At 46.0% G+C, this 23483-nt stretch overlaps 1 protein-coding gene across 1 annotated transcript in view; it reads left to right on the forward strand.

Moving 5' to 3' along the window:
* LOC144103697 (O-acyltransferase like protein-like) overlaps positions 1–23483 on the forward strand; it is a 72370-nt gene that overhangs the window by 34953 nt on the left and 13934 nt on the right. The window contains exons 5-8 of the mRNA XM_077636357.1: positions 7717–7808; positions 11679–11861; positions 17550–17643; positions 19912–20013. Of these exons, the coding sequence (XP_077492483.1) occupies positions 7717–7808; positions 11679–11861; positions 17550–17643; positions 19912–20013 (471 nt within the window). The remainder of the gene's footprint in view (positions 1–7716; positions 7809–11678; positions 11862–17549; positions 17644–19911; positions 20014–23483) is intronic.

Consider the following 23483-nt stretch of genomic DNA (forward strand, 5'->3'; position numbering starts at 1 on the left):
CACGCCACAACGACTGGACTGTCAACTGAGATTTATTAGACAAACGCATAGTCTCAGCAAGGCCAGCAGGTCATGTGCAACAGCCGTATCACAACTCAGAGCGCATAGGGCACACAAGATACACCTCTACCGTGACCGACCTAAAAAAAGCGAATTCCTTCTCGAGTAAACGCACCGAGGTTGTGCTAATGCAATCTTGGCCTGACAAACTGATATGGTTTGCCTCCAGGATTTCTCGCCCTTGTGTACTTTTGCCTCTAGCAAGAATCATAACATTGCTGAACCGTGGATAGCACCCACGTTCATTGCAATGGCAAGGCAAGTTGACACCGTCATCAGACCCCAGGGAGGAGTGGTGCTCACGCAGCCGGTCATTAATACGTCGACCTGTTTGGCCTATGTATACTCTTTCGCATGTGAAGGGGAACTTGTACACAACCTGAGCGGCACACTCCGTGAAGCGGTTCTCGTGCTGTGTAGTACACACGTGGTTCCTTTCCCTGCCTCGATAAATGCGCGAGCACAGACCCGAAAGCTTGCAATGGGCAAAAAACACCACACTCTCTACCTGCTTGGCCGCAACTTTTTTGATGCTGTGGCTCACTTTATGCACGTACGACATGACCTCAAATTTCTTGCGTTCAGTTGCTTCACCATCAGCCGGCTTCGTCCGTTCTTTCTTGAGCTTCTGAAGCAGCGATTCAGCCACTGCTTTCAAAAGATTCTTAGGGAACCCTGTGGCTTCCAAACGTTGGAACTGATTATCAAGGCTCTTTTTGATAGCGTGTGACAGCTCTTTTCTATTTCATTGCGGAAACAATTCAACGCAATGCCTCTCTTTACAATCTTAGAGTGTGCAGAACCGAACGGCAACAGAGCGTTCTTGCTTCTAGGTAAGAACATCCAGCATAAATGACCATCGTCAACGAAGGTTAGTTGCAGTTCTAGGAACCTGATAGAATCATTGTTAGGGAGTTCATGAGTGAAATTAAGGGCGCCTGAAGAAGCTTTAAAAGCACTCAAAACATCGTCTATTGCTGCAGACAGTATCATTAGGTAAAAGCTCCAAAAGTACTAAAAAATCATCCACGTACCGAAAAACATTGCACACACGCTTGTCCTGAAGTTGTTCCTGAAGTGTCCTGTCAAATTTTGCTAAAAATATCTGAGAAAGCACTGAAGCAACGCTAGAGCCAATACATTATTCAATAAAATACGCTAGAGCCAATACATACACAAAGGGCTAGAGCCCTTTCAGCGAGGCCAGCTCGGCAGCGGTTGTTGGCGCTCTTAATACCGGTATTTCTGGTGCCAACATAGCTTTTTCAGTTGACATTGAGGACCTTTTCTACAGCATTCCCCACGATTAACTCTTTGTTGCAGTGCGTGAACTTATTAATCATTGCAGTACTGTGAACTTTCAGAACGCATGTGGCATGTCGGTTGACACCTTTTTCGAGTTATCTTTTTACCTGTCATCAACCGTTGTTGACATCAAAAGCTCCTTGTTCCTTCGGAAAAGTGGAATACTTATTGGCTCTAGCGTTGCTCCTGCGCTACCTCAGCTATTTTTAAGAACATTTGACAGAACACTTCAGGAACTACTTCAGGACAAGCGTGTGTGCAAAGGTTTTCGATACGTGGACGATTTTTCAGTACTTTTGCAGCTTTTACCTTATGACACTCTGCCTGCAGCAGTAGACGATTTTTTGAGTGCTTTTAAAGCTCCTTCACGCGCTCTTAATTTCACTCATGAACTCCCTAACAATCATTTTATCAGGTTCCTAGAACTGCAACTAACCTTCTTTGACGACGGTCATTTATGCTGGATATTTTAACCTAGAAGCAACAACGCTCTGTTACCGTTCGGTTAGCGCACTCTATGATTGTAAAGAGAGGCATTGCGATGAATTGTTTCCGCAATGCACTGGAAAATAGCTGTCACCAAGCTATCAAAAAGAGCCTTGATAATCAGTTCCAAAGTTTGGAAGCCACAGGGTTCCCCAAGCATCTTTTGAAAGCAGTGGCTGAAAGCTCAAGAAAGAACGGACGAAGCCGGCTTATGGTGGAGCAACTGAACGCAAGAAGTTTGAGGTCATGCTGTACGTGCATAAAGTGAGCCACAGCATCAAAAATGCTGCGGCCAAGCAGGTAGTGAGTGTGATGTTTTTTTGCCCCTTGCAAGCTTTCCGGTCTGCGCTCGCGCATTTTTCGAGGCAGGAAAAGGAACCACGTGTGTACAACGCAGCACGAGAACCACTTCACGGCGTGTGTCGCTCAGGTCGCGTACAAGTTCCCCCTCACATGCGAAAGATTATGCATAGGCCAAACAGGTCGATGTATAAATGACCGGCTGCGTGAGCACCACTCCTTCCTGAGGTCTGATGACGGTGTCAACTTGCCTCGCCATTGCAATGAATGTGGGTGTTATCCACTGTTCAGCAATGCAATTACTCTTGGCAGAGGCAAGGTAAGCAAGAGCGAGAAATCTTGGAGGCATACCATATCAGTTTGTAAGGCCAAGATTGCATTAGCACAACCTCGGTACGCTTACTCGAAAAGGAATTTGCTTTTTTATGCAGGTCATGGTAGAGGTGTATTTTGTGTGCCCTATGCGCTGTGAGTTGTGATACGGCTGTTGCGCATGCTCTGCTGGCCTTGCTCGGACTATGTTTTGTCTAATAAATCTCAGTTGACAGTCCAGTCGTTGTGGCGTGAACACCTCCTTCTGTTGTCCCATGTCTTTTGTGACTGTTCTTTTTTTCAAGTTAATATTAACCAATTGGCCCGCATTTGAACCCTTATGCTTTTCCAAGCGCTGTGGCAGGCTAGGCACTCACGTAAACATACGACTTTTAAGCAGCAAACAAATTAAAATGCGGAACTGTAAAGGGCATGAAAATTTAGCTCTCCCAGTCTCTTTCATGATGCAGCTGAAGGGCGTCCTCACATAGTTTGTAAAATATTGGACTAAGATTGCAACTGACTAATCATACAAAACAAAGCATTAATTTAATCAGCCCTCTCTCAATGAAGCATGTTATTCTGACAAATCGACAGGCCCTTCACTTAGACGCTTTGTAATCTATTCGATGGTAGAGAAATGTGTCGTTTTTTCATAAGTTTGTGAAACACTGAATTCTGTGACTTTGACGGCCTTCAGGCCAAGACGATGAATTTTCATTGACATAACATTGGCTTCATCACCATATGTAGTGCTGAACAAAAATATATATTTCAGTTTTTCAAATTTACGTTTTTTGTGCACTTATACTTGAGCTTCAGCTTTATAGGAAGATAGTAGCATACATTTAACACGATAGAAATTAATACTTATCCCCTTATTAAGACACAATTTCTTCCCACAGCGAAAGTATTGAAAAACTGTTTTCTGCGGTGCGCGACGGTAACAGCGCCAGTGATTGCATAAATTTTTATTACAAAACCAGGCACGTTTTTCAGGAATGCCTTTGGACGGCAACCTAATACCGTGAGTACTTCGCACGCAAGCCTTTTGCGGTGATCACTGCTGGCACCGTCGAGACATGGGGCACAAGAGGCTGTCAATCAACGTCTAGTCGCTTTGCTTATTCTTGCAACATGTGGTTGAATTTCTTCTCGGCTCTGTTAGTTTTTAAGAGCGCTAGCTCTTACTCATCATGTTTCTCGATTTCTTGGGTCTGCTACCACTTGCCTTCGGCGTGAAAGTTTCCAAGTCCGAAGAATTCGAGATGGTAGCCCCCATGGTATATCGATATAGCAGCCAAATTGGTGATTGATTGGTGACGTCACTTAATAATCTAAGATGTCAAATTTGTATTTGCATTAGTGTACCTCACTTTAACCTCAATCATATCAATTCTAGTAAACCAAACAGCTAACTCTCGTTACTTCAACGTTTTCAAGATGGTGGCCCCCATAGTATATCGATATAGCAACCAAATTGGTGATTTATCGGTGACGTCACTTATAAATCCAAGATGTCAAATTTGTATTTCCATTAGTGTACCTCACTTTAATCTCAATCATATCAATTCTAGTAGACGAAACAGCTAACTCTCGTTACTCAACGTCTTCAGACGGTGTAAGCAGCTTTTTTGTTCATCAGACAACACGTGAAGCCAGTAAGCAGTCTTTCAATTGAATTAACATAAGTAGACTGGCTTCGCTACTCCATAAGGTCCGCCCTTTTCTTCTTCAACCAGTTTTCACAAGCGTAGAAGAGGGCTTCGGATCAAAGTTGTGTTGAAGCACGTTTCCAAAGCCAGAAATCCTGCGTGCATAACAAAGCATAACTCCTTCCTTGATAAACCAAGCACTCCTTGAGAAAACACTTTAATCAATGTGCCTCCAATTCTGTGACGGAGACCAACTACACGAACGGAGAATCAGCTCAGTGCCATTATGTTGCCGCCTGTATGGTTTCATAAACCATACAGAAGTTCAGAGCAAGGTCTATATCATGTGTGCTTGGGGCGACGTATTATAACAAAACCCATCACTCCTACTGAAGAAGAACTTGAATGGTCATCTACTGAAACCATTCTTTTCAATTGATCACCTGTCCGCACCAGGTGTTTTTTGCCTACGTCATCTTGGCAGCCCAGTTCTTTTCACCGATGTGTAGGTTTTGAGCAAGGCTCGGGCAGTTAGCTCAGCACATTGCACATGACATCTTACAGTCCATAGAGCCACTGCATAGCCTTATACCAGAGCAAAATCTTTTGAAATGTCGATAACAAACAGTTGTATTTTACCTCTCACCGAACAATGCCCTTTCGGCAATTTGGTTTGTCGATCTGGGATGTCCCAGTGGAGATCTGAAAAGCAAACCTTCAATTAAATTTTATTCCTTGAAAACTTTCACAGCCATCGCATGCGTTACTGTGAACGAACGGAGATTTGGCGGTGTAGTACATTCCAGGCTAGTGGTCGCGTATAAGTGCTATTTGAACACTTTGTGCTGTTACGTGCGACTCAGACCCAGCCCATTGGTTATAAATATGTGCAGTCGGACATGCGAACGCAGAACGTGTCACTTGGAAATGACAGCAAGTTAATACTAACTAGAACAGACGAAAACATAGCTATGCGGTAAGCGCCATTGAAGGACAAGAAAAAACAAACTGAAGGCAAAGAGGTACGCTCCCCTCAACTCCTTTCGAAAGTAGATGACAATTCTTTCACAAAATATACGGCGAAAAAGCAAAAATGTATTTTATTTCTTGGGTATATTTAGTTTATACGAAAAAATTTAAAATATACTTTTTTTCATCAGTGCATATACCAAAGGTTTCAGGGAACGCCGCTACAAACACTTACATAAAAGCTTTTAGAGATATAAAGATGACTTCTGCAGCATAGTAATACACATGTTAGCAAACGTCAGAAAACAGGTGAATAATGTTAACTAATTTCTTACAGTCAACTTTTAAATATTGACTTCGGCATCTTGTTTTCAATGGAGATTTGTAGCGGAATGGTAATATTAGCCGCACGAGTTTTCGCAAATTCATAAAATGTGATCACACTCGGCGCTGTTTTCGTGATGTGTTCTTTGTATATCATATAAATATAATTTATAGAATCCTTATGAAGAACGCTGCCTTAAGTGGTCAGCTCACAGTGAAACTACTTAATTACAGAGAGAGGGAAACTTCAAAAATTACTGTCTTGTTTTTATTAACGTACTATTAGCAGCAAACGTTTACGTGATGCGTCCTCTCCAAAAAAAAAAATTTGCTGTAGCTCTGCCTCGCGATTCAGTCGTAAGGTAATGTTACCAACGAATAGAGCATGCGAGTGCCCTCGTACCTTGACACATTTCAGGCGCCTGGATTACTTCAATGCGCTGAAATAAATTATCTTCTGTGCATTCTCCTCCGGTAATCTTTTACTGCAGATACTGCAGTGCTATGCACTGGTTTGGGCTATGCCCTCACTGACAAATGGTCAAAGTAGTCTGATTCTCCAAATGAAAGCATTTCTCTTTGCAGCACATGTATCGTACTTACATTCTTTTAAACTATTGTTCACTGGATATACATAACAACAAATTGAACGAATGGACAATCTCCGTACAATGTGCTCCGAGCAATTTCAAAATAAAATATTGATACCAGAGTGAAAAAAATGGACAACTCTAGAGGTGACACATTGCCACTAACACGCAGACTTACTTATTATATGCGGCAGTCGCTCGGGGAAACATAGCCCGTTTTACTGAATTAATGACTCCATATGAATTTTAATTACGTACGCTTAATCGAAAGCGATAGGGAAAAATGTTACATCTATAATACCAGCGACCACTTCTTTCCTGCTGTTATTTCATATATGTCTTTAATGCTGTCGTTTTCACAACCCATTTATTTTTTTTGCGTTGTCCAAAAATACACCCACTACGTTAAATTATTCCGCAAGTGCACTGAACGGCATTGAATGGGGTTACACAGGATGAACTGAACTTTCCTGTGTTGGCATTTAGGACATATTGTGCAACATTGTTCGTGCACCATTCCCTAGTACGGTTACTTCAGGCACCCTCAGGATACAACCGCAACTTTCACTGCCTGATGACTCCCAAGTTATTGCTGCAAACAGAAGAGTAAAATTGAAATTGAAATTTCTAGTTTTACTGAATGGTGGCGAAGGGAACCTACGCTCGTATGAGAAGAGGTTGATAAAACAGTGCTGTGGCCTTTTGAAATGTTCGTTCTGAATTGGAGCTTAATGAGAACGGGTTCAGGGAGGGAAAAAGCTGGGAATCGCAGCGTTTGCTGTAGACCGCTTACTGAAAAGATCGCCAGGCAGCTCAATTCAGAGAACATTAAGAAGAAGAATAGTACACGTGTACTTTTTTGCGGAAGCCGTCGCAAAGAAGCACGCATTTCAAGCGTTTAAAAGACAAAAAATTTGAAGTAGATATTTGAAAGCGAGGCAGAGAATGGTCCTACCTTTGCAGGAAAGTAGCTTTGCATGGGGGTCAAAACATTTTGGGTTTTTTTTAGCAGTCTCGTGTACCTTTCTTCCGTTTGTTACTCTTCTGCAGAGTGTAATTAAAAAGTCGCATCAGTGCCTTCCTCCTGCGCAAAATTCCCTGTTAAATATCTTGACAACATTCACTTAGCCAGTTCCTTCCAGCTTTCAGAGGCTTCACTGGCTTTCCAGGGACTGTCGCTGCCACGTTTACAAGCGTTCAGGTGCAATTAATCATCAAAGAAAGCTCCTTGGATACGCTTGTTTTAATCTTGAGGTCCGAAGGCCGTCTCTCAAGCCATTCCTTCTTTGAAAAAAAAAAAAATCTATGGAATTACATTTTTCGAGTAGCCATAGATTCTCGCTCGCTGGGATAGGGGTTTCACTTCTGAATTAGCCCCATTTTAAATCCACACAACCGAGCATCTCTAACCTTAACAGCGCTTATGTGCAACATAACAGTGAGGTGAGTCCATGTTATTTCCAGAAAGAATGGCCTTTAGTTAACGCGCGTTGTGTGCGCCACTGTCGCGATACTGGAGCCACGCAAAGCAAACACGATTCAAGAAGACTGCTCTAAAATGCCTTTCCCCTGGAAGACTGTGCCTCTCAATTTATTTTTCAGTTTTCTAGAGTGACTAGACGTAAAAGGAGACAAAACTCCTACGCACGTGATATTATCTAAAGGGCGCCGTGTGCTCGCTCATGACATGCCTACTCCGCCGTTTCCTTTTTCAGTGTCGTGCTAGGAGTGATCTTGTTCTTCGTAATTATCGGGTCGCTGCTGTCTCTTTTGGACAACTTGAAGCCGACAAAGAACAGCGTCCATGGTAAGTTCCCTCTATTGCCACTCAAAGATCCACAGCCTGACTGCCCTGAAAGAGAAACTTAAGCTCGCGACTTTTTCTGACGGTGAACGACAGAAGTCTCTATAGAACACTCGAAACCTTTCGCTATGGTTATGAATAGCTACAAACCAACAGCGTGATAAAAAGACGGGACGGGAAAGTACGTACACAGGACTATCGTTAAGGTTTTTAGTTTATGGAGGTTTAACGTCCCAAAGCTACTCGGGCTATTAGGAACGCTATAGTGAAGGGCCTCAGAAATTTCGACCACCTTGTGTTCTTTAACGTTCACTGGCTCCAGGCAGTCAAAATTTCTGGAACCCCTTCAACTCACAACTAAGGAATCCATAGCACTGTAGGCACATTGATACAAATGAAGTAGATGACGAATAAAGGATCAAGAATACAAACTTTGCGCAGTGGTGACGCGCCGAAACGTTATGCCACGCCAGAGAAAAAACATGAAAGCCAGTAACGAAAACCTTTTCCCGGGCATTTTCTAAGAACGCGACTTCCTTGCCTGTTAAGGTGCGTGTCGGGTGACGATCACGAGCCCTAAATATGCTTCCAATAACTGTTCACCGATTTCATAACAACTTAGGCTTCGCGAGTGCCGACTTCCTGATCATTGCAATCTTTCGTCATCGCGGTCTGTACGCCAGGATTGTCTCGCCCCACTAAAACCCCCGCGCCGCTTCACTGGCGCGAAACTGCGCATCTTTCTGTAGTTGTATCTTGCGCTCGTGTTCGCCGAGACGTTCGCAAAGTTCTTTGAGGCGATGCCTCGGGCGAACCATCTTCCGTGTTACCTTAGCGAGAGATCAAGTGGTCATGTGCCACGAGCCACGAGGCGCTCGAGCCGTGAGTCACGCGGCAGACCAGTGAGTGGGCAACGGCAACGAGGTTTCGTTTCGCTGTTCACATTGTGCTATCACTGCAAAAAAATGTGCAGACAGGTTGTCCAAATACGCTTGCGCAGATCTAAAGGTGCATTGCCTGATCGCCGTAAAATCGAAATTTGTACAAGGTGGTAAGCCCCGCCGCGGTGGCTCAGTGGTTAGGGCGCTCGACTACTGATCCGAAGTTCCCGGGTTCGAACCCAACCGCGGCGGCTGCGTTTTTATGGAGGAAAAACGCGAAGGCGCCCGTGTGCTGTGCGATGTCAGTGCACGTTAAAGATCCCCAGGTGGTCGAAATTATTCCGGAGCCCTCCACTACGGCACCTCTCTTTTCCTTTCTTCTTTCACTCCCTCCTTTACCCTTCCCTTGCGGCGCGGTTCAGGTGTCCAACGATATATGAGACAGATACTGCGCCATTTCTTTTCCCCCAAAACCTATTATTATTATTATTATTATTATTATTATTATTATTATTATTATTATTATTATTATTATTATTATTATGCAAGGTGGTACTGACCTGACCGTACGTGGTCTGAGCGCAGGAGTACAAGGACAGCAGGATGAAAGCAACACAGGCGCTACTATTGACATCTAAAAGCTTTATTTCATGAATACTTTTATATAAACCTGAAAGACGAATAAGAACCGATAGGAAAAACTCGAAAATCACACGCACAGGCACACATTTCCTAGTCGGAGTCACGAGCAGGTCAACATTGTCTGGAGTGCGCTTTTAAAAACGCCTTTTCCCCATTTCTCCATCCCCGTTCCTCCCATGAGTCCGCAGGTGCAGAAATAGCGCCTTGTTTGATGACACTTATATGCCAACGGGGGTGTATTTTATCGGCAAGGAGCACCACTCTGTGCGTTAGTCCGCCATCTTTGGCGTTGAACAACAAAGAAGTAATGTTCTCACAGGTAACCTGCGTGCGTTCTTTCATTAAGCGTTCATCATTCATTTTTTCCTGCGTGACATGCGTTTTCTGCTGGTACGCTCTCCGCATGATTATGGCTGAAAAAATGTGCCTGCTGTAAGAACTTTTTTCTACTTTTGAGTCAGAGCCAATGCTTCAGACTTTTTGTGGTCCATCTGTTTTTCGCGCTGTACATCCTTTACGCTGCTGCCACGTGTCAGTAATAAGCCATGTGCCGATAATCAGCTCGGTTATCCATACGTATACAGAGCTCCGCACAACCGACCGTGCAGCCGCTCATATTGGAGAAAATAGACGCCTGTAGTGAATGAGCAATAGAACTGGATGCTGATGCTGGTGCGCTTTCACCATATAGCTCCAGGATGGCTTTGCTAGGCACTGTACTGTAGATTTTTCAGCTGCGCCTTTTGCTGCTGAGCTTTTCTGCCGCACGGACTTTTCCCGCATCATTTTGTCCCCAATATCCAGCCATGTAAAACCCACACCTGGGCTGGCACGCAGAGCCCTTAAGTGAGACTCGAGGCCACAGCAACAAGACCATACAGGAGCCAAATGCTAACTGAGCACGTCAAGACGAATTGCCAATGCGCTAATTTGAGTTTTATGGTTTCGTTTATAGTTTATGGGGGTTTGACGTGCCATAGCGGCTCATGCTATGAGGGACGCCGTAGTGAAGGGCTCCGGAAATTTCGACTACCTCGGGTTTTTTGACGTGCACTGAATCGCACAGTACACGGGCCTCTAGAATTTCGCCTCCATCGAAATTCAACCGCCACGGCCGGGATTGAATCCGCGTCTTTCGGGTCAACAGCCGAGCGCCATAACCACTGAGCCACCGCAGCGGCCCCGCGCAACTTTGCATTCAGAGTACTAAAATCTCCTACTGCAGGACTGTCAGACAGTGCGTATATGTAGGCGGTGCGATGCCGTTAGTCATGGCGTTTGCGCATTAATCGCAGACCTTTCCTGACGGAGCGCCCCGCGGCTACGCTGTTCTGTGGCTGAGGACTAGTTCGCTACCTATACTGCTGACCCTCCGAGCTGCATTTAAACACGGCGCGCAGCGATATTGGAACACGCTGAAAATCGTCAGGAGGCCGAAATAACCACCGTTTACGCCATTCGCAAAATACATAACAAAAATAAATCAGCTGTGGCCGTCCGTATTTGCAGTGATGGCTGTTTTAGTGGCGCTGGTATGCAGGCTATCTTCCTACGTGATGAGATCCGCTAGCGTTGTTCTCAAGCACTTTGTCTCGTCGACCAGCATAGCAGTCTTTTCATCGTTGGCTCGTTTCATGGACCAAGAGGTTATTAGATAGAGATGGATTCTAGGCACCTAACTTACTGCCAACTGCGCCACCCGAGCTCCATCCGTTAGGAAAAACACAGGTATTGCTGTTGCTGCGGCCTCCTGCCGCGGTAAGTACAACCCGGGCTGAGCCGCAGCGGTGATGGTGTCTTACTTTTGTCCTCATCGTAACAAGTTGCCCGAAAATATCTAGCTGGAAAGGTGCCTATGCGTGGCTTTTCACGCGTTAGCGCAACCATTTTCCTGAATTTTACCTTCCTATAACCTTCCGGCTATACACTGTCATGAAAAATGGCAGATGGCCTGCCGCCGCTGCTGCCACCACGACTGTGCTTCAGTCTGCAGGTTAAAAGTATTTTAGCCACAACAGAAGATGTCCCGTGATAGCTACCGTAGTTACCAAAATTATCCAAATTAGAAGACGAGGAATTCAAGAGCTCGACACAACCCGTGAGTGGACACAATTAGTGGATGCCTTTATTGCTCATCTATGGAGCATGTGTGTGTGCTGTCTCCTTGCATACTTTATGTACTGGCACCTTCTGTGCTTATAGTTGTATCAAGCCTTGGACGACACGCCTATGGCTCATTGTGTTATCACATCTTCACCTTCGTCCTGCTAGCAGCCTCCTCTCACTTTCAATCCCAGTTTCCTTTATAACACTTTCCAATTTCAGGCTAAACATTTTCTCCGCCATGCAGAGAAGCGGCGCAGTTGGGTGGGCGACCTGTTCCGATGCTTCTCGGCCCCGAGCAACACGCGGCGCCTCTTGAGCATGGACGACGAGCGCGGCGAAATGGCGTGTGTAGTGGGCCTCCGAGCCCTCAGCGTCGTCTGGTTTATCATGGGCCACTTCCTGCTGCTGCACTCCATGATGCTGACCAGTGAGAGCCAGCCCTTTTTTCCAACTTTGTTTCTCCCACGACGCACCCTTCCACACATATAGCTGTTTTAGACTTATAGTTTTAAAAGTGTTCTCCCATTGTCTGTGCTGCAAGTTTTTCTCGTGATAAATTTTGAGCATGTTTTTCAAGACCAGCAGTTCACCTTACAACATAGCTGCCTCTTTCTGCAAGCTGATGAGAAGCCCACGCTCTATAGGTTCAAGGTATTGCGCAAACGCTTGAAATGAAGGCAACTTTAGCGGCAAGAATGCTGACTCGAGACATGCACGCATCATTCTGAGACGCTCTCACTATATCCTTTTTTATAATCGCAGTCAGGACGAAATGTCGATAGTGCGCCTTACAGATTGCAATGTGAACAACTTGAAAAGACCCATGGTGTGGCCTACCACTGGTCTTCTCAGGGCTCGATACCCAGCGCTCTACTCCCAGAAATGCCATTCGTTCTCGCAAACTGTTTGTGTAGCCTCCCGCTCAGTCTGAGTAATCTGGCGTTCTAGCGGGAGGCGTCCGTGTCAGACATCCGCCAATTATTATGTCTTAAGTGCTAAGTACCCACATAGGAATATTTCGCGGAAAGTATGCCAGGAAACATGATACGGAAAGTGCAAGTCCTCTCTGTATGTCTGCTTTCCTATTTAATATGTGACGCTTTATGCGTATCTTGTTGAATTTTTGCGACCAGTTTTGCTCAACAAGAGTTTTAGACATTTCTAACGTTCAACACCTGTTGGTGGTAATTATGACGGAGGGCATAAAATTCCATTTTTAAGCTGCAAAACATACTCTTAGGTAAATCCTGCAAATCTTTTCCCAACCCGTGCGGCAATTTTCAAATGAGGTCGTTTATGCTGTCCCATCTTTTGAAAAATGGGAGCCAGAGCAAGACCCTCGCATTAAAAAAAATTGAGATTTGTGTTCAAACCACTGAAATACTTTGTAAACCAGCACAAACACCAAAAAAGGTGTTTGTAGCGGTTTGAAAGATAGCCAAGCAGTCGTTAGTGTGGTCAACTGCTTGATAGCACGTTCAAACTTGATTTTGCAGAGCGCGACCGGACATTTTTTCTTCTTCTCGGGAGGGGGTGGGGAGACCATTGTTCACGGCGCCAGGCAATTGGCGTACAGTCAAAGTACACTTGTGGGGGATCGCTTTAGCCTTAATCTACTAAGGCAAACTACTCTACCGAAGTCAATATTTTCAAGAAGGCTGAAAAAAAAACTTGGCGCCCTTCTTAGCAACATTCTCAAAATTAAATGCGATACAATTTAGGTTACCTGCAGTGCTGTCTACAGAATGTTATTCTTGCGATTTTTCCACCGAAACTTGCTTGGAACCGGCTACATTGCCCTCGTATAGTGTGCATTCGTCATCTCCTTCTAGAGTGTTCGAGTACCTTCCGTTGGATTATCATATAAAGTTATACTAATCGGACTCACTAATCCAACATAATCCACCCACTAATATATTTTCCGGGATGGGCCAACTTCTAATTTTTGGGCATTCTCATAAATTAAAATCTGGTGCCGCCATATGATTGGTACACTAGTGACCACGTGGTGTTGATGACGTCACGACCCGTTCTATCCCAATGCTAGAACGCGGGAAATCCTCATACCTCTACTGGCGCAGTGGTGCAGCGGTTAAGCGATGCACCAATGCCCCGGCATGTGGCTGTTCAAAACACAGCTGCAAACCGATGGGGCTTATGAGACCCTGGTTGCTCTTCCTGAGCTCTCGCAAGGCAGATGCGCAGCGCCATGATTTGCAGGTGGCAATTACGTTGAATTTAATTGAATAAATTTCACTTCCCACGTGCCACGGCGGCCGGGTAGCTCACAGTTCGGTGGGCAGGTTTCCACCTGACGTGGTGGTCGGGTTGTGGTGACTTCACAAGGTCACATGACTTCTGTCGACCAATCAGAAAATTTTGTAACAGAAAAGGGAGAAACTTTTTTCTGGGACGACAACCTAAATGGATCACTTCAATACTACATCAGCACAGCTGGCCTCCTTGTTCCATTATACTTCACCACCACTATGTACGGAGCGTAAGTGATCGTCACGCCTCTAGAAGCCTATCGCTTCTACCCTGCCGACGTAAGCGATCACGATCATATTGTAGCGTAAGCTACACTGGCCGAGGTTGAGCATTTTTGCGTGGCTCGTGGAGAGCCGTGCTGCACATGCGCGAGGAGCAGTACGTCACACGGCGCACAGCTGGCGCGCCAGAGCCGCCGCCGCAGCGAGCTCCGCTGGTCTGCGCATCCTCTGGAAACCACACCACGTGACTTGCACGTCACCAATTGCGTGACGAGCCACGGCGTCGCGCCGCCGGCAGCTGCTCCGTACCACGTGACCGACGACGTGCCCAACCATGTGGTCAACACCCCCCCCCCCCCCCTACACCCGCACACTCTCTGAATAAAAAAAAAACAATCTGTCGAGCCTGGGAATAAAACCAGGGTCTTTGGCGTTTCAGACGGAGACGTTACCACTCCGCCACGACGGTTCAAGGTTTATTCGTGAATAATGGCGCATGTACTCAATGCGTGCCTTTCATATATTAACTCTTTCGAATTATATGTCGCCGCGGTTACGCTACGTACCAGCGGCGTCAAATGAAATGCGAACAGCGGAGCGCGTGGCAAACGGTCCAGCTTAGGCCGTCTGCTTGTCGTTATCAATTACAGGCGCGCTCTTCCGATTTGCGAGTTTTCTTTTGTTTTATTTGACTTTCGCTTCTTCGCTTTGACGCTGGAGCGCCACATTCATGCTTTTCACCGATCACAACTTGCACAGCGTGGTTTCGCGGGCGGCAGCGAGTGAAGCGAGCGGCCCTATCTCCCTGGTCGACCTTCATTTTTTCGCAGAACATGCGCTTTAGCACCACGATGATTGAAGAAAAATCGAAGCGCTGCAAGCCAGGGCTCTATCAGCGCTCGCTTTACATACGCGGGCGACAGCCGCTGCCGCTAGAGGAACTGCGCTGCGCCAGTTGCGCTCCAGTGGCAAAGCGAGAAAACGAACTCAAGAGAAAACAAGAAAAAGTGTCGATAACCGGATGCGGGCGCCTATCGCTGCTAGCGACAGGCAGACGGCCTAATCTGGACCGTTCGCGACGCATTCCGTTGTTCGCATTTCATTTGACGCCGATAGTACATCCTGGCCTAACAGAGCTAGTCCATAATCAATTTTTTCTGCAGTCTTCGATGCAGGCCTTTTCTATAATAAAACGTTAATAAAACCGCATTTAAAGTGAAGATGTTGCTGCTCGTGATGATAGCGCTAAAAACAAATGCATGTGCAGAGAAGACACGCACGGCCAGCCAACACCTGGGTCAGCAAAGTGCCGCTCGAACAAATGGGAAGGGGTGGATATGACAAAACTTGCTTTCCGCCGACTGCCCCTTGCTTCAAATTAGGGAACGGCCTGCCAACGTCGCTATCAGCATGTTTACGAACCGCAGCGCCGCGAGGCATGACTGCTCTCTTGCGGTCGTCTGCCAATGGTGCAAATATTTTTTTTGCCATTGTACAGACTCACGTGATTTTAAGGAGATCACTTCAGGGTTGACCTACTCGATATAAAACTGCTCTAACAAGAATTATTTTCGCGAGGCGGCTGCTAGCAATATATGCACTTAGCTAACTCAAAGATTCCCCTATCCTGCGCGGTCATTTTCGTTGCGGACTGAATGTACGTAATGCAACGATAAATTTCTTTGTCCGTTTCAGCCGGGACGAGCGTGATCAGCTTCAAATCGCGCTAGACTGCACAGTACAGTATGTTCAACGGTACTTGCCAGCGTGCCTATAATAAACTGCATATCTCCAACCAAAATTTTAACTTTAACCCAACGTTTCGAATCCGACTCGGCTCCTTCATCAGGGGTGACTGAGGGCAGTAGCTAGTGTCTTTAGGTATGGAGGGGAGGGGGGGGGGGTGAAAAGAACGACAGCTGTGTCGCGAAAGGCGCGGGGTAGGGGGAGGGGGTTTAGGCTGTTAGTCACGCTGGAGCACTGCAGGGTGAGGCTGAATGGCGACTTTTTTTCGTTGCGTTGAAGAGCGAAGTCCCTGGCCATATACTGGGGGCAGGTTTCCTTTTGTTCGGTTGATATTGTTCGGGGTGGTTTGGATATGCCAGGATTCCAGAAGGAGCCTCTAGTGGTAATTAGCTTCGGTTCCGAGGATGCGTGTTTCTTCAGAGTTGATTCTATGGTCGGAGTCCTCGGTATGTTCGGCTACTGGATTGCGCTGTCTTGGGAATTTGCGGACGTCGTTCTTATGTTGCCCAATTCTTTCTTTGAAATTTTTGGTTTCGCCGATGTAGCTTGCGTCGCAGTCGGCGCATGAAGTTGGGTAGACAATGCCTTGGGCTCTTTCTCTCTGCGGCCGGTCTTTGGGAACAGGTAGGCAAAGCGTAACAGTGTTTGTGGGCTTGTGCGCAACCTGGAGACCCGATTTTTTCAGGATTCGGATGATGGTTTCGCTGACACCTCCGACATAAGGTAAAGTGACGTATTTTGGTGGTGGCGTTGATCTTTGTGCGTTAATTTTTTTACGAATGTTGTGTTTTTGACGTCGAATGGTTTTTTGAATAAAGTCTTTTGGGTAGCCGTTCATGATGAGTTCTTTGAATATCGTGCGTGGTTCTTTTTTTCTGTCAAGTTCTGTGCTGCAGTGTGTCTCAACTCTTCTGAACAGCGCCTTCACCACTGATGCTTTATGGACTGTCGGGTGGTTCGAGGAGAAGTGGATATACCGGCCTGAGTGGGTTGGTTTGCGGTATACGGAGAATTGAAGGGTATTGTCGTTTCGGGACACGAAGATGTCCAAAAACGGCCGGAAGTTTTCTTGTTCCACCTCTAGCGTGAACTGAATGTCGGGTTCTACGGAGTTTAAATGACGAAGAAAATTTTGAGTCTCAGATTTTTTGATGACGGCGAAGCAGTCGTAGACATACCTGAGAAAAATCTTTGGTTTCGGGTGGAATGAGTTTAGGGCTCGTTGTTCGACGTGTTCCATTGTTAAATTGGCCATGACGACAGACATGGATGCTCCCATTGGTTTTCCTTTCACTTGTCGGTAAAGTTCCCCGTTTGACGAGAAGTATGTGTTTGATAGGCACAACTCCAGGAGGCGGCACACATCATTTACGCTCAGCGGGGTTCGTGCGCTGAGTGTGTCGTCGCGTTGTAGGGCGTCACGAGTAGCGGCCACCGCAAAGCTTCATGGGGATGTTTGTGAAAAGGGACACTACGTCGAAGGAGACAAGGCATTCGTCGGCCTCAAGGGTGGCCAACCACCAACCAGACAGGGAAATCTGTCAAAATGTTTAGTTTTCAATCTGCCAGCGTACTGAGGCTGCGCAGGCGAGAAGCCATGTTCCTCTCGCCCTAATGCTCTTGCCGACAGGTTTCGCGTAATGCATAACCTTCGCACACTCGTGCGTTTGACGATGATGCGCTCTCGTTAGACCGCGAGGGATATGTCTTCTCGTCAGGCGCAATATGGTGCACTATCGATAACAGCGCCGCACAGGAAGTCCTCCCACTTCAACTACTGTCGAAGTGGGCTACCATTGAAACTTTTGACAAGAATTGTTCGTGAGAACCGCCCGTGCCTTTCTGTGCTTCATAATGACGTTGGTGCTGTGTTTTAGAGAACCTGGTGCTCCTCAAAGACAAGATCAAAGACATCAGCATACAGTTTATCGTGAACTTCACTCCTGCCGGAGACACCGTCCTCTGCTTGCTGTAAGTGCCCCGCCGAGAAAGCCACGCCTTGGACAAAATATTTTTCTTGCCCTGCATGACTACAGCGAAAGAGCCGTTTTTATTTCATTACAGCCAAATGTTCTTAGTTTTAAAACAAGGCAACAGACCGCTCTTGTATAATGTAGTAACGCGCATGCAAACTGCGCAACAGCATGGACGATGGTTGGCAGTGAACAACAGCGTTTACTGTCGAGAACAGCGATTATATACAATCGCGTACTGAGGGGGTACCAGAATGGGGGGAGGGGTAATGAGCAATAGGAAGTCAGGCCAATAAGGGGGTGCGCGCGAGCAGCATTGCTGGCGAGCAGAAGCCAAACGGATACAAATAGGAGGAGGAGGGACTTTAATAGAGCAGGAGCGGTCTGCCTGTTTGTCGGCCTGCCATGCTACTCCATGAATACAAACATACCTTGCACATAGGTAATAGGCATAGATAATTGAATATCAGTTTATCACAGGTGTATAGTTTAATACATAATACTGAATACTATTTCTTCAAACCCCTGTAGCTATGCTCGGAAACATGCTTGCTAGTTATCCGCATTTGGCGACATGGCCCGTATATCCGCCCGTATATATATCCGTATATCCGTGTGTAAGCACCTGCTTACGTGACGAACAATTATGGTGCACTGGAACTTATATACATATTGAAAATGATTGGTGTCTAATATATGGCACCTTCTCCCTCGACATTTGTTGCCGTTGCGATTCTCTTCCCTCTGAATTTAGACACATGTCTACTTAACTATTTTCCCTGTTTACATTTCTCGGCCTCGAAGCCCATATATTTTAATTACCTTCATACACGGAACAAAATAGCACGTTTAATGCTTAGCCTGCGTTTGCACGCCATTGATACGAGTCGTCTCACACACTTACTACGCAACGTTTAAAGCATATTACCAATTATACCAGTGAATGCTTACAGATAAAACTGCCTACCTTCATATACAGAGGAAATATGCACCTTGCACAGGGCGCATTTCAGAGGTCACTGTGCCGCAAATAGTCGCTGTGCTGATTGCCACAAGTTGTTCCCGATATCACCGAAGGTGGCAATATTTGAGAGTTGAGCATGGCGGAGACGCTTTAGGGTACACATCTACCGGATTAATTTATGTCTGCTGCACAGGTGCAGTGGCAGGTGGGTACTTACCCAGCACACCTCACAGCAAAGTGCGTGTGCAACCGACGTACGTTTATGCAGTTGACGTCTACGCTAATGCGTCTCCGCTATGCTAATACCCACCAATCGTGACACCAGTCGGCCCGCGGCAAGTTTTGTGGTGTATTTTACTGTTGCAGAAGAGCAGGGGAAATATATCTCTCCTTCAAGGACTGTCCTCTAAAGATTCTGGACAAAGTTCAGGAGCGCTTGAGTCACAAGCAAGAGGCAAATGACGAAAGCAGTGCGCATTCGCACTAGTCTTTTTCTGAAATCTCCCAACGTCTGCGCCGCGTGGCCAGTTCTTGAAGTGTGTGGATACCATCTAATGGCGCCTAGCGACTAAGAACATGCATTTGCTAGAGACTATAGTACAGACCACAGTGCATCTTTAAAGAGCGCGTGTAAAGGTAGTACAAGAAAAAGAATGCAAGATGTATTTTAAACACGGCTTACGGAACGACTGTGTGGTGCGGTTACGCAAGTGGACTGAATGTGCTGCTTATTCGACACGCAAACCGGAAAGCCGCCTAAAAGATAGCCGGGTCATTTGTCCTCTTTTACGGCTAGGATATCGCTTCTCGGTCTTTTTACTTAGGACATTGTCCTGACCCCCGCCTCAGATAAGGTCCAGTGTTGCGCTTCCAGAAAGACTTCCTTTCCACCACCCATTTTCTCATTTCTCGCCTGTTCTTATTTACATAGAACAATGACCCTCCTTAACAACAGAGCTCTAAGTCATTCATCACCATTAGCCCTTAGCATGTTTCCTTGAAGCAGCCTTCACCTCTTACTGCGGACAATATATGAATCAAGACGCTGTGCGCTCTGCTCAGCAAGCGGGGAACGTCGTTTTAAATTCAGGTAACTATTGCAATCGAGCACACAATAGTCTCGAATGATCCGCAGGACACCATTATCTCCGAAAGTAGCTGGAAGCTATAATACGTGATGCTGCCACGCCGACTCTATATCTGGTAACACTGGTCATGCCTTGGCCAGCATGATCATGCCTTTGTCAGCTTGGATGCTGGCCACACTTGGGCCAGCATCTAAGCGCTCGCTTTTGTTCACAGGGGTCTCATGATGGTCTACCTGAGTAACCGCAGGCTTCGCGAGGAGAACGCCGTGCAGACAAAACGCTACCTGTTGAAGTACCTGCTTCATCGCGTGACCAGGTACTATACCACCACTCGAGCCTGCCATGTATACGGGAAGTGGGTTGTTCGAACCGCTTTCCCCGCACGAGTAAGTACTTTGGGAGAGACAATAGGCCTAATGTAAGAATGGAGTCCACTAACATCACAGCTAATAAGAGGGCTGGTTTGTGGGACACGTCCTAAGGCCCTCATCGTCAGATGCAGGAAAGCTGGCCGGTCCAGAACTTGCCAGCGCCAAAAGCCGTTACGAAGCCAATGGCGCTGTTAGATGAGCATATTCGAAATTAATTTTTTCTAGCACTTATGAAAGGTAACGAAAAAGGGAGACCGACACGATGGAGACTAGACATCAAATGTGTATTTCATGTCCAGCATTCAAGGGCAAAAAAGTTTGAATTTTGAAATGCCGAAGCCAGTGTTATGTAAATATTGAATGGTCCATTCTTCACAGGCGTAACAAAATCTTTCTTTAAAAGCTTTTCTATTGCTCGCAACGAGTAGTTAAGACTACCACATAAAACCAATAGGGAACGTTGTTGACGCTAGCAAACACGTTATCAGCGAAAAAAATGCAAGGCTGCCGGCGGGAGATCTGTGGATATATTTATTGTTATAGTGAAATGTTATAATATATGAACAAATGGTGTTCATCGATTCTTTCCTGTTCAAAACTGCTTTTGACAAGAATTTCTGTATATGCCTTGGCGAAAACAGGGTATAAAACGAATTTTCTAAATTCGACTCTGATAATTAAAAAAAATGATGAGCAGAACGCAAAAGCTGTTTCGCATGTAGATTATGCGATCAGGCCAGCATGAAGTGAGAGGATAACTGTCGTCAGGATCTGAATTAAGTGAAATCGGTTAATAAACATTTTATTCAATGAACGTAGCATGCTTGTTTACTTTGGAAACTTCGCAGCGGTTGTGTTCCAAGCCTACTTTATTGGGTAGGATCTCTCTAGCACGCGCAGGTCGAGAGATGTTCGCCTCCATATATTGAACTGAATCTGCGTAATTATAGTTGCAAAGGGATGGTGTTCGACGCAAAACTACGCTCCAACTTGACATAGCTGCTTCATACGAATATTTTCTATGCTGATATGTGTTGAACGAATAGATATTCAACTGTAGATATTCGTCAGGGTTCCGTCCACCAAAGCTACAAGACATCCATAGACGCCCTAGTGAGGCTCAGAGGAGTTTCAAAAATTCTCGTGTGTAGTTGTAAAAAAATACTTCAAATATCGTCAAGTGAAAGAGCGCTAACTGCGAACTGTTTTTTAATTACTACATACAATAACAACACTGTCAAGGCACAAGACTGTTATTCTGAGAGAGTTTCAGCGCGTCCACCCCGGCGCCAAGGATTGCCGCCGCCGCGCGCTACATTGCTGTTCAAACAAGAAACGCGGTGAAGGCGCCAGATAGCGCCACTTGTCCTCATTGGTTTTTATCTTGTGACGCCGTCGGAGGACGGGGCTTTATTTGTAGCTCGAGCGACTTCGTCCGAAGCTAAGTGCTTTTTGGTATTTGTTTTTGTACATGCTGTAGGACGGTAGTTTTATACCGTATTAAGGGTAGGAATGCTAGCGAAGGTGTGTGTGCCGTAGGGCGTTGTGTAGATATTTGGCGGGCTTTTACGTTACGTAGTCGGCCGGACGATGGGTCGGCAAACTAGGACATCCAGGTAGGACGGGGAACTAGTGCAGTGCGAGGAGTGCACAAGCCGCGGCTGGCAGGTCACCCCGGTTCGAGACAGTGTCAGGTGATCGACGAGGACAGCCTGGTAAGCCTGAAGGAGGCTCGTCGATGTTACAACGCTGTAGCATAGCAGGCTTTGGGTGTGGGGGACAGAAAGGTAAAAGCGGGCACGGTGGCGCGCGACAGTAGGGTACGGCGTCAGGAGAGACAGCTAGTGCAATTCGGAGGCCAACAGTCGAAGTCAGAAAGTGAACGGTTAGAGCGCAGAAGGGTTCTGGTAGTCGGTGACTAGAACGTAGCGAGTGTTGAGAAAGGCGTTTTGACGACAGTGAAGGCGGACAGGCGTGTTCAGGCGGAGGCCCAGTCACGGAAGTGCATGGTGAATGCAATGGCCAAAGCCCAGGAGGTGGTAAAGGACAACAGGAATAAAGAACACCTTGTCGTTATCCACGCTGATCTCAAAGGACTGCTGAAGTGGATGAACGAGAACCTCGAGAAACAGAAGTGGGGATACGCAGGCTTAGAGAAGCCTCTGGAGAGGCTGCATGTGACGATATATGTACAACCCCAGAGGTGTAGAGGCAGTCTAGCGGGACGGAAAGGAGGATCGTTGAGGCTAACCGTGTAATAAGGTTAATGAGTCGAAGACTTGGATACGGGATGATGGAAGTTAACAGGGACGTGTACAAGGTCAGCTCCCACCATTTTGCACAGGATGGCATTCAATACGGTGATGCCTATGGCAAGAGGGTAGGGAGTAGGCAACAACATTTTTGGTGGGACCCAGAGCTCTGAGGGAACCAGTGCAGACAAGGAAGAACGAAGGTAAAAAAACGATGAATTCATACGAGAAGAAATGGATACAAACGCCAGGCCCACGTTAATTCCCATATAGGTTACATTAACATGCAAGGTGGCAGGAATATGCTGAAATGGGATGAAATAGAAGAACAGATAAGGCGGGAGGAATTAATGGTATATGGTTTAGTGGAAACACATCTCAGGGACATGGATCAACCACCTTGCAGCCCAGGCACCGCATGAGAATATTGCAATAATACAGAGGGCAGCAGAAAGAGGGGTGGAATTGGGGCATTCATTCAAAAATGTATGAATTTTCAAATGGTAAACTGGGATGCAAAGAACATTGAGGATTAAGAGGAAACAAGGCAGGGGAGCAAACACTCCTTGGCTTTCTTTACTCCTGGACAGGAGATAATGCCAAAGAGGAAAACAGGAAAATGGTAGAATTCATTGCCAGCAACATTGGTGAGCTAGGAGGGCAGGGCGAGATAATTATTTTAGGCGCCATGAATGCATGCATAGAAGACCTGGATGGGTACAGAGATTCGACAGGAAGCATGCTGCTGTATATGTGTTACAGGCATGATTTAGTTATATGCAACAGTACCGAGAAGTGTGAAGAACTTATATCATGGTAGGCAGGCAGTCTGCACTCGACGATAGATTATGCACTTATTTCACATAGGATATATAATAAATTAGGGGTAATGAGCATAAATGAAAATGGTTCCAGAAGTCTAGGTAGTAACCACAAACGTATCAAGTTGATTTTCAGAAGAGAAACCAATGTATGACTGAAGAGAGATGAACAATCACAGGGGAATTTTTACTCAGGAAAGCGATTGGAAGCAGCAGCCAAACAAATTGAGAAATTAATTTTTAAGGATAATGAAACGGAATGTACTTATACCAAATTAACTCGATTACTTGAGGTAGAGCTAGCTAAGCTGTGAGTCAAGCCAAAAGGGAAAAGAGGCAAAC

Source organism: Amblyomma americanum, chromosome 1 (assembly GCF_052857255.1).
Source record: "Amblyomma americanum isolate KBUSLIRL-KWMA chromosome 1, ASM5285725v1, whole genome shotgun sequence".
NCBI lineage: Eukaryota > Metazoa > Arthropoda > Arachnida > Ixodida > Ixodidae > Amblyomma > Amblyomma americanum.